This window comes from Lepisosteus oculatus, chromosome 13, assembly GCF_040954835.1.
Source record: "Lepisosteus oculatus isolate fLepOcu1 chromosome 13, fLepOcu1.hap2, whole genome shotgun sequence".
Lineage (NCBI taxonomy): Eukaryota > Metazoa > Chordata > Actinopteri > Semionotiformes > Lepisosteidae > Lepisosteus > Lepisosteus oculatus.
Window position 1 is genome coordinate 15,180,109 of NC_090708.1, and position 17,923 is coordinate 15,198,031.

General features: G+C 36.6%; 1 protein-coding gene across 1 annotated transcript; it reads left to right on the top strand.

Moving 5' to 3' along the window:
* The first annotated feature begins 2,810 nt into the window (after positions 1-2,810).
* Positions 2,811-16,991, top strand: LOC102692030 (phospholipid scramblase 1-like). Its single transcript, XM_006637703.3, has 10 exons — positions 2,811-2,999; positions 6,278-6,376; positions 7,160-7,210; positions 8,947-9,032; positions 10,641-10,683; positions 11,726-11,946; positions 12,213-12,374; positions 14,475-14,636; positions 15,244-15,274; positions 15,858-16,991. Exons 2-9 carry the CDS (start codon positions 6,364-6,366, stop codon positions 15,271-15,273), a joined length of 768 nt encoding a protein of 255 aa, XP_006637766.2. The 5' UTR covers positions 2,811-2,999; positions 6,278-6,363; the 3' UTR covers position 15,274; positions 15,858-16,991.
* Positions 16,992-17,923: the final 932 nt, after the last annotated feature.

The following is a 17,923-nucleotide window of genomic DNA, read 5'->3' on the forward strand; positions in this document are numbered from 1 at the left end:
ACAAGGTACTGGTGTATTGTACACTGTTCAGCTACTTATATCGACATTTTCTCAGGACTGTGAAAAAAGGGATTCTTATGTGGTGTGGTCTCAAGTTTAAATTTAACCTACAGCCCAATGTAAATAGTAAAGCCACCACATGACGACAACAGCCTGGAGGCGATCACAAGCAAATTAAACAGAAAACCCACAATCAAATGACACGTTTGACATTTACTTTGGCTGGGATAATTCTTTAATGTAACAGTGGCTTTGGCGTATTTGCTCTCATGCAAACTGTTTGCTAGCATTTACTTACAGTATTTGACTTATTTTTAATTTATTTATTTAACTGGAGTATTATCAGTACTGTATTACCATTTTGACTAAATTACTGTTAAGTTAAATGCAGGTGCTGGTGAATTTTAAAAGTACACTTATCGTGGGCACAAGCTTAGCTGTGTATTGCACTGGTAAGTGCAAATGACATGGTGCATGCACATTGCAAGTAAAACCACAGGAGCCACTGGTATGCTAAAGATGGGCTTTAAAAACAATTAAAGTGTGTTACATTTTATTTTATTTTATTATATTTTATGCACAACTTGAAACACTTGAAAAACTATTGCAGGGGTTGTAATAGACAATTGAATTTACCATTATTGCAGTGTGAAATTTAAAACGTGCTATTTAAAAGCACACGCTTTGCAAACAAATTTGCAGTTGAAGATGCAACACTGATTTCCTTAAAGAAAAAAATTGCTGTTATTGCCAGGGTGCAGGTAGGCTGGGTTTGTACCAGAGCTACCTAAATCCAGTGAGGAAAATACTGACCCAGGATCTTTGAGGCACGGTGTTCAAACAACTCGAATCAAACTGTGCCCTGGGCCTGGGAGAGGAGATCCAGGAAGAGCATGGTATGTCCCATTTGAACCACAGTCTCCATTGTCACCTGAGGACCACTTGGAGGACCATCATGTACTCTGTACTGATCTTCTCAGGGCTCACAGAAATCCTGCAGGCCAATGAGTCAGAGCATTAATGCCCAAGTGACCTTGATCTTGGAGGGAGAACATATATATTCTTCTCATGACAGAAATAGATTGACACCTGCTCCTACACAACAGTCCCAGCTGGCTTCCAACATTCAACCAACCAGCAGCCATATCCCCCTGCAACTCACAACTAAGGTTGTTGTTGGAAGAGGTGTTAGTGGGGCCAGCAGGGGGCGCTCACCCTGCAGTCTATGTGGGTCCTAATGCCCCAGTATAGCGACGGGGACACTGTACTGTAAACAGGCGCTGTCCTTTGGATGAGACAAAAAACCAAGGTCCTGACTCTCTGTGGTCATTAAAAATCCCAGGGCGTTTCTCGAAAAGAGTAGGGGTGTTACCCCGGTGTCCTGGCCAAATTTTCCATTGGCCCTTACCAATCATGGCCTCCTAATAATCCCCTAATAATCTATGAATTGGCTTCATTACTCTGCTCTCCTCCCCATTGATAGCTGGTGTGTGGTGAGTATACTGGCGCACTATGGCTGCCGTCGCATCATCCAGGTGGGGCTGCACATTGGTGGTGGTGGAGGGGAGTCCCCATTACTTGTAAAAGCGCTTTGAGTGGAGTGTCCAGAAAAGCGCTATATAAGTGTAAGCAATTATTATTATTATTATTATTATTATTATTATTATTATTATTATTATTATTATTATTATTATTATTATTAAGGGTGCGGTATCAGTGGAATGAAAATAAGGAAGACTTACGAAAGGTCCAGCCTTCTGGTTTCATGATTATGACAGTTACATTTAAGATCAGAATTCAGTCACAAAATAATGATACATTTATATTTTAACAAGAGCAGCTCCTATTATTATTGTGCAACGGTATTTCCTAGAGTATTCTTAATGTGGTTTGTCCTTTAGCAGATGTGATACAGAACATAAAAGTTTTTTTGTGGAGAGTTTGGTCTGTGCGTGCGAAAGGGTTTACTCTAAATTTGGTTAAGTGCTGTGTATGCTGAAGAAGGCACAGACAATTATTATTTGGAAAATTAACAGAGATACTCTAGTATTTCAGAGCAACTGGAAGACAAGAATAACCTGTGTCTAAAATACTGCTGTATTAACTACAAAGTATGGTAATTCTTTTTTGTCCCAAGTACAGTAGACACTCTAGAGTCACTCTCTCCTAAATATGACATTTATGGTAACATAAAAGGATGTTCTGAGGTATAAGAACTGCTTGAAAATGCAAAACATATGTTTAGATATTAGCAGGAGAAGATACATATCTATGACTTTCTGTTATTCTCAATCAAGAGGACTTTTTACAAAAGATTAATATTCATTTCAAAGCTTATCAGAGCTGGGCTGTGACTTTCATCTCTACACCCGTAAGTCACATAGAGGTGATACATGCTTCGCTTGTATGTTTTTTAGGTAGAGAGTTCCAAAAATGGTGGAACGAGTGAAAATAAAAGATACCCCAGTTTTTTCTTGGTCCTCATGAAGTGCATGTGTACTCAGGACAAGGACTATGTCCAGCTTCAAATTAAACGAGGAAGTCGTGTTCTTTTTAAAGTAACCCTTGCGTGATCCTACAACATGTACAGTAAGTGACTTTAAAATAAATGCGGGTAGTAGGTGTATACACAAAAAATACATTCTCATAACGTGACAACGGTTGAGACCGCTCTGTTCATGACTGAAACGAACTCGAAAAAATATTCACGTCTCACTGCAGTTTCCATGCATTTAGTGAACATAATATAGTTAAAAAAACCCATAAACTTATGTGCAAGATGCTGGCTCTAGAATACAATGATGAATTGAACTAAACGTCTTTTTGTAATACGAGCAACGGTTCCGTGTTAGGTTTCGTTTCCAGGAAAACACGCTGTATGGGATCTCCCCTGTTCGGAGCGAGGAGGTATCCAGGATGTGATATTGTGAAACCTACAGTTGCCACTTGCCGCTGAGTTACCTTGCCTTGCTCTTTTCATACGCTTTTCTCTTCACCAGGTAAGCGTTTTTCATCTTTAGGAACCACTCTAATTTGATCTACAAAGGATCAATACAGTTGGGTTTGTCATTTCATTAACCGTTTCAACTATCATTGCCTTTGTGAGCGAGTTTCGCACAGACAAATCTGTATAACTACTGTAACCGAGCTTTTTATCAACTCTTAAGAGTAGAGTCTTATCACCTAACTGTACCAGCGCGTGATATGGAATAGAGTTCACGTTCTAATATGCAGTTCTAGACTTTGCTTTACGAAAATCATATATTTCTGTTTTTAATTCACACTTTTATTAATACTGATGATAATTTAATACATTTTTTTCAAATTACTTGTTGCGTTCCAATTTAGTGATTTTAGAAAAACGATTTTAGAAATAGAACTATCTGTTATTTGTGAATTATTATACTGGTCTTACATTCACATTTTCCAATAATAGGATTACCAATATTGTGGTTATTGTTCTGTTTTTCACTGGCGCAGCAGTGGAAGGGTGGAGTGGTTCCACTGTGGCTGAGGATTTACGCCTGTGGCTGGAAGGTTGCTGGTTCAAATCTTGCAGTGACAGAGGAATCCTACTCTATTTTGCCCCTGAGCAAGGCCCTTAACCCCAACTACTCCAGGGGTGCTGTACAATGGCTGACCCTGCGCTCTGACCCCAAGCTTCTCTCCCTGTCTGTGTCTCATGGAGAGCAAGCTGGGGTAGACTAATTCAATTTGATAATTTGATGTTGTTAAGATTAGTTTTGTATAGAAAACAAAAGGTACTTACAGTATAAGAGAAGCACCATCTTTGCTCAGGCATGCACCCCCTTGTAATCAATATGAACAGAATAGACTGTCAGATGATTGATAATTATAAGTATCTGAAAAACCACATAGGCCTTAGACAGGACACAAGAGTATTCTGAAGCACAAGAAATAAAACGTAAGCAAAAGTAAGTTGCATCTATGGGAAAGAGAGAGATTTTATTGACACCCCAGTCATGAAGGAATCCAGGGTAACATTCGTGTATTTTAGGGGTGGGTATGATAGATCAATTTTAAGACAAATGTTGGCAAATGTCATAAAATTAACCAAAATTAAAGTCAGGCCTGACAACTTCTTTACACAAAGGATTTAAGTTTCATACAAGAAGTTGTAAAGTTCTGTTGTGGATTCTGAGTCAGTGGAAGCATTCAAGATGGGTTTGTGTATCTTGGGTTTCCAGATCACTGAGCGGTCACACCACTCAGTTGTACTATACCTTCCCTGAGTTAAAAAAATTAACCCTTGTCAAACGCTTTCCAGAAATCTGTATAGAGACCATTAATGGTTGTAATGTTTGTACAGTTGTAGAAACTTCTGTGACTACATAAATTACTGTATGTTCATGATATTTCACCCTTTTTTAATTAAAAGAGGTTATGTTACATATTGACAAAGTGTCCTTTTAAATCACCCAATTTAAATATAGCATTACAGCTGCCAGGAAATACACTGGCCACTCCTCAAGATATACACTTTGATCACAGATAAAGCAAAAGATTCTTAGCTTATTTAGTCTGTAAGAAGCAGTAGGGAGATTTGTTGTACTGTTCACTACATAAGCTTGACTAACAAAAGTATGTAGTTAGGATAAAGTCTGTTGTTTGTTGACTCCTGCAAATGTAAACCAATGAATTTCCTGGGCTACTGAATTCTGTCACTATCCTGGAAGGCTGTGTTATTCTCTTTTGTATTCTGATTGATCTCCAGGCTAAATTCTAATTTCCAGAAATCTTGTTTGTAATGTACAGCTACACACGGCAGGGTCATGGCTGCCCTATGGTGTGGCAGAGAAAAAGGTGTTGTTTGTTATTGATGGCAGTTTGAATGGTATCCTACATCCCTTTGAGGTGTTTTGTAGTATCCACAATGTAAAATTTAAAAAGGCTAATGCCATTTTATTACAATTTCACTTATTTGTTGTTTGCAAAGGAAATGCGCTTATCAGGGATATCCAAGACTTGCCGTGTTGATAAAGTTTCACAATAAAGAGCAAAAGGAAACAAAAGAAATGATTACAAGACATAGAACAGTAAAATGCAAATAAATGTAAGAAAGATAATACCAATGTAGGTAGACAGTGCAGTACAAATGCTGTACAAAAATAAAATAAAAGAATGACCAACATGATCCAACATGATAGCATTTGTAGTTGTTTTGGAGGGAACGGGGCTAGAAATGATGGACACACAGTTGTGTGCACCCAGAGAGTATTTATACGTAGGAGGCTGAAAAAGAGAGGTTAAATGTAGACCTCCTTGTGTCTGTTAATTAGCACCATGTCAGACTCTAATTATGAAACAAGATAGGTAGGTAGGTCCCTTTTCAGCCCATAAAGGCCCATGGGGAATGGAAGGCAAGGGCCACCATTTTTCATGACCATCCAACACTGTAGGTGGAGGTGATGTGGTCAGCCTCACACTCCAGCCAACCTACTACCCCCAGAAGGATTAACCCCTGGTATTCACTTGGAAAGCAGGCTGAGTGGACCTAGGAGCCCTCTGGAAGGAAATAGAGCAAGCTACCTCACTTGCCCCTACCTAGGATTGAACCTGGGTCTTTCAAGTCAGGAACTAGATGCCCTTGCTGTCTAGAGTTACCACAGCTCCCTACGAAACAAGAGGATGAAAATAAATGGATAGCATACATAGTACTTTGATGTTACAGTAACTCATCTGACTGAGGAAATGAAGGGGGAGCAGAACAAGTAATACTTAGGGGAAGAGAGAAGAAGGGTGTAAAAAGACTTAAGCTGTCCTGAAAGAAAAGAGTAGAGAGCATGACAGAAGCAGAGCCAGTTGTTTTCTGTGGAGAATTTGAGATGGAAGAGCTGCTTGTTCGGGAAGAGGTAAAAAAATCAGCTACAGTCCTGATTTGTAGGAGATTAATGTGGTAAAGATAAGTTCTAAGTTCTAAGGTAATACAGAGTATGAGAAATGTCTGTCTCTGGCAAGACTGAAGTGCAGAATGCTGGAAACGATGTACATGGGCAGCCAATGAGTAATTATACTGTACATACTGTAGGGGAGTGGAAGCACAAGATTAAAATGTAACCACCTCCCAGATTGCTGTTAAAAGCAATATAAAGTACATATGTGTGTGGATTGTAAATCTAAAGTGTTTACTCTCAGTGTAATGGCTGTGTGTGAATAAACTAATCCTTGGCCAAGGTCCTATGGGCATAACCACTGCTTTTTTATCTTAATAAAATATTTCAGACAGAATTAATGATATATGGATTTTTCCTTGCAGATTTGATCCCACTGAAGACAAAGGGAATTAAACGTTTCTGGTTAGATTTGCTCTGTTTTTTCTTCCAGCAGAATTTAAGCGATCTCATGGATTATTCAGGTAAGAAAATAAAAGACAAGTTAATGTGGGGGTATAAACCCTTAGACTATTGTAATTTCATCTTTCTTTCAAGGTAAAAGCCTCTATGATGCTGGTAGAGAAAAAGGGTGGCTTTAACTCATGAAACCACAGAAAGCACAATGCTTAAGTCCTCAAACTAGACCAGGAAGTGCTCTATGTATATTTAGAAACAAAATGTGATGCTTTTATTTTCAAGGGACATACAGTATAAGCATTTTAAACCTAGTAAATTAGCAGGGCTGATGTAATTACAGATGCGTGGGGCTGAGGGTTGTGGGGTAAGGAGTCTAAGGAAGGCTGGGTTCCCCTCACAGTCATATTTGTATGCTCATGGGGATATCTTTTCAATTTGATGTTATCATTTTCTGCCTCCCTTGCCAATACAAAAACTTTCACAAGCCGCATTACACTTTGTAAAAGATTGTGCTATAATCATCTGACCTTTGTATAACATTTAGTCTTCTTGCAATGCTTCATAGATATGCAACATAAAAAGCATAAAGACCTGCATTGTCTGCTCTGAACAATCTTAATTTATACCTACTAAGTAATCTTGTGTTAATTGCAGCAGTTGTTTACAACCGTGTTTGAGGCCTTGTTCCATCTTTATCTTTGCATTTGAATTTCATGTTGGGTTTGCCTGAAAACCACACTGGAAACTGAGAGCCTCCTTGTGTTACCAATTGTTTTAAAACAATTTTACATTATTAAAGGCTTCTGATTTTTATTTTTCATTTACAAATGATGAATTCTATATTACAGGTAACAAACAGCCTGTTTCAAATCAGGTACAACCCGTTACACAGCCACCTGGTATGTATTTGAACTTTTGCTTAAAACTGCACGGGCTGCAGTGAAACGCAGAATCTGCTTTACATTTGTTACAATAAGTAATAAAGCAATAAGGAAATTAAATATTATTGTCCATATTGACATTTTATTAAGCTCTAGTAATAGCGGCAAAAATCACTTGTCACAACAGTAGACATTAGGCCTCTAAACCCCAGTCTGTAGGATCATGAGCCCAAATCCAGGGTGGTACCCTTGAGGTATAAACCTCTAGTAAATGTCCTTATATGTTAAAGTCTCCATCACTGCAAATTAGTAAAATAAAAGAAAGTTAGTTTAACCATATTTGTTTGCTTCCCTTTATATGTCCTTTCCTCCCTTTCAAGAGCAATAAAACTAAATATATTTTCTGGCATTTCAGTGATGTTTCATAGACTACTGGTTAAGTGCATATGGTGTGTGGGAGGGTACCCTTTAAATTAGTCCTGCTAACAATGTTTTCCACTGATGTTCAGCAGTGTTACTGTATAGTTAAAATAATGGTTGTTTTTCAGTGTAATGTCTCAGTGCATGAACAGACAACAATACAACTCTTAAGTCCTAAACCTTTTAAACTGAGGCAGTTCTTTTAGTGCACATGCTTCTACTTCTGTGTGTTTAAAAAGCAGAGACATATGTGGACATACTATACAAAGTGATCACTCTGTGGTCTGAGCTCTCACACACAAATGGTCATGACTGTTCAAAGGGAATATAATTGGTACATTGTCCTTGGTCTTTGTTGCTTGAACGGTGAAAAGAACGGTTCTCATGAAGTCACCAAATTTCAGGCAGAGCACTGAGTGCAGGCGTAAAAAATATCCACCTCAGTCATAAATCACCTTTAATGCTAATTTTAAGCACAAGGTAGGTTTGAGAGAAAAAAGACTGCCAATTAGGTTATTACCATTTCTCATCCAGAATTTTAGGTTGGGATGCTGTTTACATAAAATTATTCTGTTAAATATCTTTTTAAATATAATTTAATTGAACCACTGCTAGTGCACATCACTGGAAGTCCTTTCTGTGACTGAGTGCATCCTACAATAGCTCTATACAAGTTAGAGACCTTGAGCACTTCAACACATATCCTTGATTTTGCCACTGGGAAGATAATGTTGGCATGTACAGTATGAGTTATTTTAAGAAACCTCAGCTTAAAACATTGGACTTTTTATTACCCCTAACACTTATTGAAGAGGAACAGTTAATAGAATTGCCCATCACCTTTATATTTTTGTCATTTTCAAAGGCTCAGATTAGTTCAGGATTAATGTGGTTCTTCCTTGAGCATCTATTTATTTGGTTGGAAATGACAATCTGTATGTCTACTTGTTCCTGTGATGAATGAATGTTTTATGGCCTGTATTGCACTAAGTACAACTTCAGAATAGATAAAATATATTGGACACTCCACACTGAAGAAATGTAATCTGTAGATATATAAAATTGAATGTGCAAGTTTTTGATCGCCGTTTATTTCAGTTTATAATATAGTAACTCATTAGAGTATTCATATCGGGAGTATTATGCACAAAAGTATGCTTGTGGTAAGATTATGGATTATTGGTATGATTACCTTCCCCAACCTGAGCTAAAATGAGTTTTATCTAGGGAATATTTGAAATTTGAAAGTCTTTGGGAAAGGCTTGAGTGTACAATTTTGTCTTATCGATTTTATTCTCCACCTCAATTCTTCAACCCTCACTGTTTGCCCTCAGGATTTGGTACCATGCCAACTGCTGTGGTAATGCCTGCACCCCCACGGCTTCCTGGCTGTCCCCCGGGACTGGAGTATCTTGCTCAGGTGACATCGGATCAGTCCTCAGAGATGCTACACAAACGCTTTAGGAACTCAGTTTACAAATGGTGGCAATTTGAATTGCTCCTGATAAACAGGGATCCCTCATACCCAGTATTTCTAGAATCAGCCATGTAATAAGTGTGGCAATTAAGGAAAAGTAACAAATCTCTAAATTCTTATTATCCATTTGGCAAACACTGCTGGAATGCATCCCAATAGGAACAACAGTTGTTCCTAAGTACTGGCTAATTGTTGTTCATGCCTGGATACTTCTGAAATTCTTCTGATTACTTATGTTAAGGTGCTTTGCTAACATATTAATGTTCTGGAATGAGAACAATGTTAATCAGTTACTGGAGTCTGCCCTAGGATTGTACATTTTACAATAATGAAACATTTATTTTTGTTTCATGAAAATGGTAGTACACTTAAACTCTTCGCTTGCATTTGATGTGATTTCAGTTTAATGGACATGCAAACCCGTGGATGATGTATTTTGTCTTTCTTCAACTCCAGTGTCAGGGAGGTCCAACAGGTCATGTGTTACAATCCTTGTAAAGTAGAAATGAAAGTGTGCCGATTCAGTATGCAGGGGACTAAAGTTGAAAATAAAAAATCCTAAATGTGAAATATATTTTCTCAATAATTCACAAATTTGTGTTATTTGTCTATTTACTCTTGTATTTCAGTTAATTTTGGGTGTATGTAGTCTGCATAATTATGTTACCCTGAATCCAGTGGTAGTTTTTAAATATTACAGAGATGAATACACATACATTATATGCCTCCTGGGAAGACACTGCTGACAGCTACTGTACATTGTACAATAATCTGCAATAATCCTAGGACTATTTAAGGACTGTATTGAAGCACTGCAGCTGTTTCTTCTCCTCTCCTGTTCCTCCTTAGGTTCAGTAGTTGGTATATATTTGTGCTTTTTATGTTCAGTTAGGACATATTACTGTAGTGAATAGCGTATGAATATGAAAACTCATCATAGTGATTTTCACTCTGCTTTGAATATGAACGCATCATTAATTCAAAGGAAAAAAGGGGCGACAGAGTTCCACGTGGGTTTTTTTCCTCTTATTGCAAGGGAATAGTGAACAGGGTTGTACAGCACATTGAACAGCAATTCTTGCTTCCATTTTGTAAACCAGGTCTTTTTCTGTTTTACAAAATACCTAGCATTTTGTGGCATTTGTTTGGCAACTGTTGCATAATGCACAATGTCTATTAATAAAAATACCACCTAATAAAAATAATTTGGATACTATTTCCCTTGATTTTGTTTATGCCAAAAAATAATTGCTGTTCATTCATCCAACAGTGGAAATAAATGGTGATTTTTCTCTAGCTTGATACTGCTTTTGCTGTCTGCAGTATATTCAATGGTATTGTTCCTGTTTTTCTCACTAATCATCTGAAGCATATGTCCTGTAAGGAATATTTATTTAAATTAAATTTAAATATGTTTATGTACTTTTGCCTGATCCATTTTTAAAATTGAAAACCATATTCACAAAACCAAAATACTCTACATAAATTAAACAGTCTAATATATTTTATGTTTGTGTGTTTGTTTGTTGGTTTGTTTGTTAAATTTGACAGATTGACCAGTTGCTCATTCATCAGAAATTGGAGGTTGTTGAAGGTACTGTATAAGGTGCTGGGTTCCCTTTATATTTCTTATCTCAACAGGATGAGGGGCAAAAGAAAGATTTGAAGTGCAATTTTTTAGCAGAAGTGAGAGCAAGTGTGCAGGAAAAAAGAAGGGGGCAGAGGTCTTGATAAGAAGCCAGTTCAGAACTTTTCACAATGCTCTCACTGTGAGTGGAGTAGGCAGAACAGAAAATAAGTGGACAAAATGAGCCAAATGAGAGAAAAAGGATCAGTACAATGTTTTTCATGTATTAGTATACTTTCATAGGTAATACTTTATAACAGTATCATAATAAACAATTCATAGGTGATACCTAAATTAAGGTATACTGTGTATATTTTATGTGCATCATTTCTTTGCTTCATCCATCATGACAGTTTGAATTTTGTTCTCTCTGATGCATAACTGAATGACTCTAATGGCACAGTTATGAGACAGGCAGAATCATAACTGACAATTCTGTCTGATAGTAACGCAGCCCAAGGAAACACTGTCACACAGGGAAGCACTGTTTTGTTGCGGGAGCCTCTCTCACTTCTGGGGCTACAGACATATAAAAGACAAATAAAAACTGGAGTTCTTTAATGAAATTCATTGTAGCTTTGTAACGTGTTTCAAAGAGACATACACTGTAGGTCTGCAATCAAGATAATGGAGTATTTTTTTGGAAAATTATCTTTAGTATTGTTATTACCATTACAAATGTAATGAATAACATTTCTTAAACCCATGATGAAAGTGATGATATTAGGGTGCTAAGTGTACTAAGCACACCTCCACAACGATCTGTAAAATACTAAGGATATAAACATTAATTTGCAGTGTTTAGAGTGAGTGAAAGATTCCAGGGTTTGGGCCTTGTTGGCTCACGTTAAAAACTCATGCACTATTATTAAAATTAAAGAATTGAAAAATAAAGAAAGCTTGCAGAATCTGCAGGGTAGCACTCTATGATTCTTTTCAAGGAGCAATTAATTAAACATAAGCAATTTCAGTTCTGAAAACGTAATGAAATACCCACTTTTGCCTTTAGTTCTTCTAGGATGGGAGAGCAACAACAAATATGACATCAAAAACAGCCTTGGACAACAAGTGTTTTATGCAGCTGAGGAGAACGACTGCTGCAACCGGAATTTCTGTGGACCGCTGCGTTCCTTTACCATAAGGATTCTGGACAACTTTGGTCAAGAAATACTAACTATGACTCGGCCTCTAAAATGTGGTAACTGCTGCTGTCCGTGCTGTCTTCAGGAGGTACAGTAATAAACAAACCAAGATTTTTTCCTAAACCAGGTTTATTTTACATTATGGAAAGGGCAGTTAAAGCTTAAGTTGATATAAACGATCTGCTTTTCAGTATGCTAAAAACAAATATTGGGTCACATTTGTGTTTGTGTTTTTCTTTATTGGTTTTTGATCTGATTAGATTATTTTAAGTTGTCCTCAAAAATATTTTTCCTTTATTTTTTGTGTTTAACTAACCAAATCGGTGTCTGATACATTCATTTCTTGTTTTGCAGTTAGAAGTCCAAGCCCCACCAGGCACTCCAATTGGTTATGTTGTTCAAAACTGGCACCCATTCCTGCCTAAATTCACCATTCTAAATGAAAGAAAAGAGCCAGTGCTGAAAATTGTGGGCCCTTTCTGTGACTGCAAGTGCTGCTCAGATGTTAACTTTGAGGTATATCTATAATAGAGATACAGTATACTGAAAGCACTAATTGCTTATCTTCAGTTTTACTTCTTGTTATCACATTTTAAAAAGATTTACAAAGTGCAAACGTGCCTAAAAATGCATTTAACTAAGTACTGCATGTAACTGCTTCTTCTAGTCAAAGCCACTGGCAAGGACAACAACAAAAAAAATTCAGGTCAATCAGGAACAAGGGAATACACGTTAGGGGAGCTGAGAATCTACCACATCTATTTTAGATCCCATTCCCGCCACTTTATTCCAGTCCTGTTTCTCTTCTCTCTGTCCCATTGTCCTCAATATAATACATGAATCCTTGTACCAATGGTCCCAAAACTGCTGCTATTACCCCCATGCCAAAGAAGCCCAACATGGCTCTCGACAATCTTAACAACTTTCGCCCCATCTCCACTTACCCTTTCTCTCTAAAATTCTAGAACGTGCTGTCACACTTCAGTTACATAACCACCTCATGACAAACAACCTTTTCGAACCCCTCCAATCTGGCTTCCGTCAACTTCACAGCACAGAAACCGCCCTAGTCAAAGTCACCAACGATCTCCTAATAGCTTCTGATTCTGGTTCTCTTTCCATACTCATCCTTCTTGATCTCTGCTGTCTTTGACACTGTTAACCATAACATCTTACTTTCTCGTCTTGAGACTGTGTTTGGAGTCTGTGACACTGCCCTCAAATGGTTTAAATCTTACCTCACTGATTGCTGTCACTTTGTCTCTTTCAATGGGTACAGGTCTGAAATTGGTCTTGTCAAGTCTGGTGTCCCCCAGGGCTCAATACTGGGCCCCTTGCTCTTCAGCGTTTACGTGTTCCCACTTGGTCAGCTTTTAAGATCACATGGCCTCAGCTTTCATTTGTACGCTGACGATACTCAAATATACATCCATACCAAACCCGACCCTGATGTGGCTGTCTCTATTCTATCTAATTGCATCTCTGACATAAAAATTTGGATGACTCAAAACTTCCTTCATCTTAACTGTGACAAGACTGAAGTCATGCTTATTGGTACCCCCCATCAACTTTGTAAAGCCAGTCCTGTAACCCTGTCTGTAGATGGCTCTGTACTTGAGCTTCAATCAAAATTGAAAAACCTTGGGATATTCGATTCTGGCTTAACATTCGACCCACATGTACAGCATACTGTCAAAACACCTTTTTTTCACCAAGACTACGCCCTATGCTATCATTAACTGTGGCTGAGAAGCTGATCAACATATTTGTATTCTCTCGAATTGACTACTGCAATGCTCTACTCCCTGGGGTATCTAAATCTACTCTGAACAAGCTGCAGTATGTCCAAAATTCAGCAGCCAGAATCCTGACCAGGTCTAGTGCAAGTGTTCACATTAGTCCTTGCACTGGCTTCCAGTCAAATTCCGCGTAGACTTTAAAATCCTCATGCTCACCTATAAGGCTTTACATGGCTTGGCACCTCAATACCTGTCTGAACTTTTATCGCCCTACTCCCCACCTCGCAACCTCCGCTCTTCAAATTCTGCCCTCCTTACTGTCCCCCAAGCCCGTCTACATTGTATGGGCGACAGGGCCTTCTCCTGCTATGCCCCCAAGCTCTGGAACTCTTTGCCCAATGATATTAGAGAGTCACATTCTCTAAACTCCTTCAAATCCAGACTCAAAACCTTCTTCTTCAGAAAAGCTTTTACTTAACTGGTTCCATTCTTCACCCCTCTGCTCTTCTTGATACCACCTTCCACGGTCTCCTCTATTGTTATTGTTGTATTGTTGTAATTATAATTGTGTCTTATCTTGTGAAATCTTCTTATTTATTGTTGTAGTCTTCTTATTTATTGTTATTGTCATCCTGTAAAGCGCTTTGAGAAGCCACCTTTAAAGGCGCTATATAAAATAATTTTTTTTTTTATTATTATTATTATTATTATTATTATTATTAAAAAAAGTTCAGGATTCAATTACTTCCTTTATAGAACAAAAGCTGAATGAAGAGAAGGATATCCTATATGAAAGCATTTTAGGTGCACAGTTGAGCAGAAATATAAATCTGTTAATTTCAGCATTTCCATTACACCTGCTGTTTTATCTTTGTAGGTGAAATCTTTGGATGAAAGTTCTACAGTTGGCAGGATATCCAAGCAATGGACAGGTTTTTTTCGAGAAGCTTTTTCTGATGCAGATAACTTTGGAATCCAGTTTCCTAAGGACCTTGATGTCAAAATTAAAGCTGTAATGATCGGTGCCTGTTTCCTTATCGTAAGTGTACTTATTATACAGTATAGCATATAATAATGTCATTATATTATTGTAGTTACTGTTACTACTAAGTTATAGTCCTGTCCCCTGCTTCGGATGAGACGTAAAACCGAGGTCCTGACTCTCTGTGGTCATTAAAAATCCCAGGGCGCTTCTCGAAAAGAGTAGGGGTGTAACCCTGGCCAAATTTCCAATTGACCCTTACCAATCATGGCCTCCTAATAATCCCCCTCTATGAATTGGCTACATTGCTCTGCTCTCCTCCCCACTGATAGCTGATGTGTGGTGACCGTTCTGGCGCACTATGGCTGCCGTCGCATCATCCAGGTGGATGCTGCACATTGGTGGTGGTGGGGGGGAGTCCCCATTACCTGTAAAGGGCTTTGAGTGGAGTGTCCAGAAAAGCGCTATATAAGTGTAAGCAATTATTATTATTAATTATTATAGTAGTTAATGCTTAGAACTTAGTGCAGCTTTAATTCAACCTGGAAAGCATATCAGACCTGAAGTGTCTGATGAAACCATTGTACTGTATTTAAATTAAGTTGTAAATTATTATATATAGTCAGTATTGCCCTTTGTTAATTTAATATCTTTGCTTTTCTAGGATTTCATGTTCTTTGAACACAATCAGTAAGGTAAGACAGTAAATCAGTAAATTGTGAAGCTTATCCCTCTCAAAAATTATTGTTACCTCTTAACTTTTCATTGCTCAATTTCCAGTATTTTATATGTATTCTTTGTAGTCGTTTCAGTGTGATCTAGTTTAGTAAGTTGGCTACTTATTACTTGAAAGCAATTTATAACAGAAAAATGATTATTTAAAAACAACTAAATAAAATGCATGACCAGGACAACATTTCAGTTAATGCTGCATTTCACTTCATTGTTGCCAGGTTGAGAAAATCCCTATAAAATATTTTAAAAAGCAGATATTCTTCAATAATCATAGTAGAGTTTCAAGTTAAGAATAACCTATTAATGAAGTGACACAAAAATATTTTTGGCCATTTTAATATACTTTCCAAAATGTATTTAATCAAGTATTTTATTTAAATTGCACATTTTTGTAATTGCTGTAAAATGTTTCTTTAACATGTACTAGAGTATAGGCTTGATTTCATTTTCAAAGCTTTTTATCATACCATATAAATCAACTAAAAAATCATGACTGCTTTGTGATGATTTGTTACTGAATCAGCTTATTTTGTATTCCAACAGTAGATGAGATGTATACACGGTTTCATGGACTTTCCCAGTGTGCCCTGGATTTGAATGTTGTATTTTCCATTAAATATATAATTGTAAAGTAAAGGTAAAGTGCATAAAGAATGTAAAACATCACTGATCTTGTCTCTCTCTAGGAATCACACATGGAGTTTTACTCACTTTCTGTAAATGGGAAAATTACTACCGGTGTGTAAAATAATCAATAATCAGTATGACAGAGCTTTCCTAAACAATTTCTACCATTCATTTTGAACCAACTATAAAACATTCCTTACAACATACACCTATAATAAAACTGTCAGATTTAGACACATACTGTATTAACTGTCCTTGACTAACATACAGTACTAGAACTTAACGTGTCATGGAGAGCAAACGTACAAAGGTTTATCTGTAATTCTGGCAGTTTGTCTAATAAATTCCTAATACATGCATAACAAATATCTGTTCTAAGGTTTAATATACATTTACAATTACCATTAGTAAGTTAGCTTTCAGTTCTTTCTTACTAATACAAGACTGAGTTTACCATCTGATCCTCAAATTTACTCCAGATGTTCTAGTTAGAAAAGATCAGGTATTGTGACTGAATTTGAATACTATTAGAACATTTCAATTTATGTAGTTTTGCTCAAATCTGATGCTGCTTATCTGTCTGTTCCCAAGAAGCTTGTTTATTTCTTTGTTTCTTTTAAAACTACTATTACACTATTAAAATTCTCCAGCTTGTGTAAAACAGTCTTGCTAGTGTCCTCACAAAATCTGATCAGGTTTATATGATTTTAAAGGGTACACTTGGAATACTTTGTCCTTTCCATTAAGAACGTGGAGTTTGTAAGTGTTGTTATTACATATGCTTTTACAGATGTTTCTATAACTTTAATGTACATCTTTTAATTATATTTTCTTTTGATCTAATTTTTAATGTGTGCTAAAAATCTAATAAAAAATTTGCTTTGATTTTATAAAATATATTAGAATATATTTTCTTTTCTTACCATGTGTGATGTGAAAAAGGAAGTTATTTTTATATACACTTGATACTGTATATAACAATATACAGTACATGTAATTGTTTTGTAATTTTCTAAAGTAAAAACACATGCTTAAGTGACTATGTTTAAAAATATTTTTAAAATAAAAGGTGTAATTGCTTTGAATTATTCTTTCTTAGAATGCCTCATCTTTGGGTACATAAATATAAAAACACGTTTTAATTTAAACACACATTGAACTGAGCTGTTTTGCTGCAACAGGCATCATAATCTGTACCACTGTCACTGAGTGAGGACAATTACATTTATTCCTGGTCACCAGTACTATTTTGTTATCTGTTTTGTTCAGTAATAGTTCCAATTTCCTTTTCATTGCAGTTTATATATGAACAAATTGCCTTGCATATTTTAAGGATCTCATTCACCCATTTTTTGGAAGGACCTCAGGAAATCATCAACTACAGTGCCACTGGGTATCTTCTTCCAGACACCAACAATACTTTAACAAATGCCTGCTTGTGGAAAAAAATGCTATTTGTTTACACCTAAGCACAATTCATCATAATTTATGGGTTTTTGATTAATTCTTGAACATTAAGAAAACAAACAAAATGGGTTCTGTTTGTCAATTCTCTTAAGAGTTTTAAATATTTAAAATACTTTTTAGTTTATCAGGTACAACAATTAAAAATTTGTATACAGTAACACCATGACCCATTTATACAACAGATTATTTATTAGTTCAATTTAAGTGAGGCACCTAGCTTAAAGTTAAAACTTTGATTTTGGGTAAAATTAACCCCTATGGTTCAACATTGTCTTTTACAAAGTCTAAAAAAATTCAGTTTCTTTGAACTCTCAGTCTGAGGAATCTCTTTTAAATGCAAAATTTGAACTACTACTCTTGATACTTGTCCCAGGGATAAAAAGATGTTCGTTTTAATACAGTGACCAGAAATTCACATAATACTTTAGTCAATGCATAACAGAAGAGACCATTTGATCTATCGCATATGCTTGGCTACAAATAGATAATCCAACAGTGATTCAGCCATATCCTGA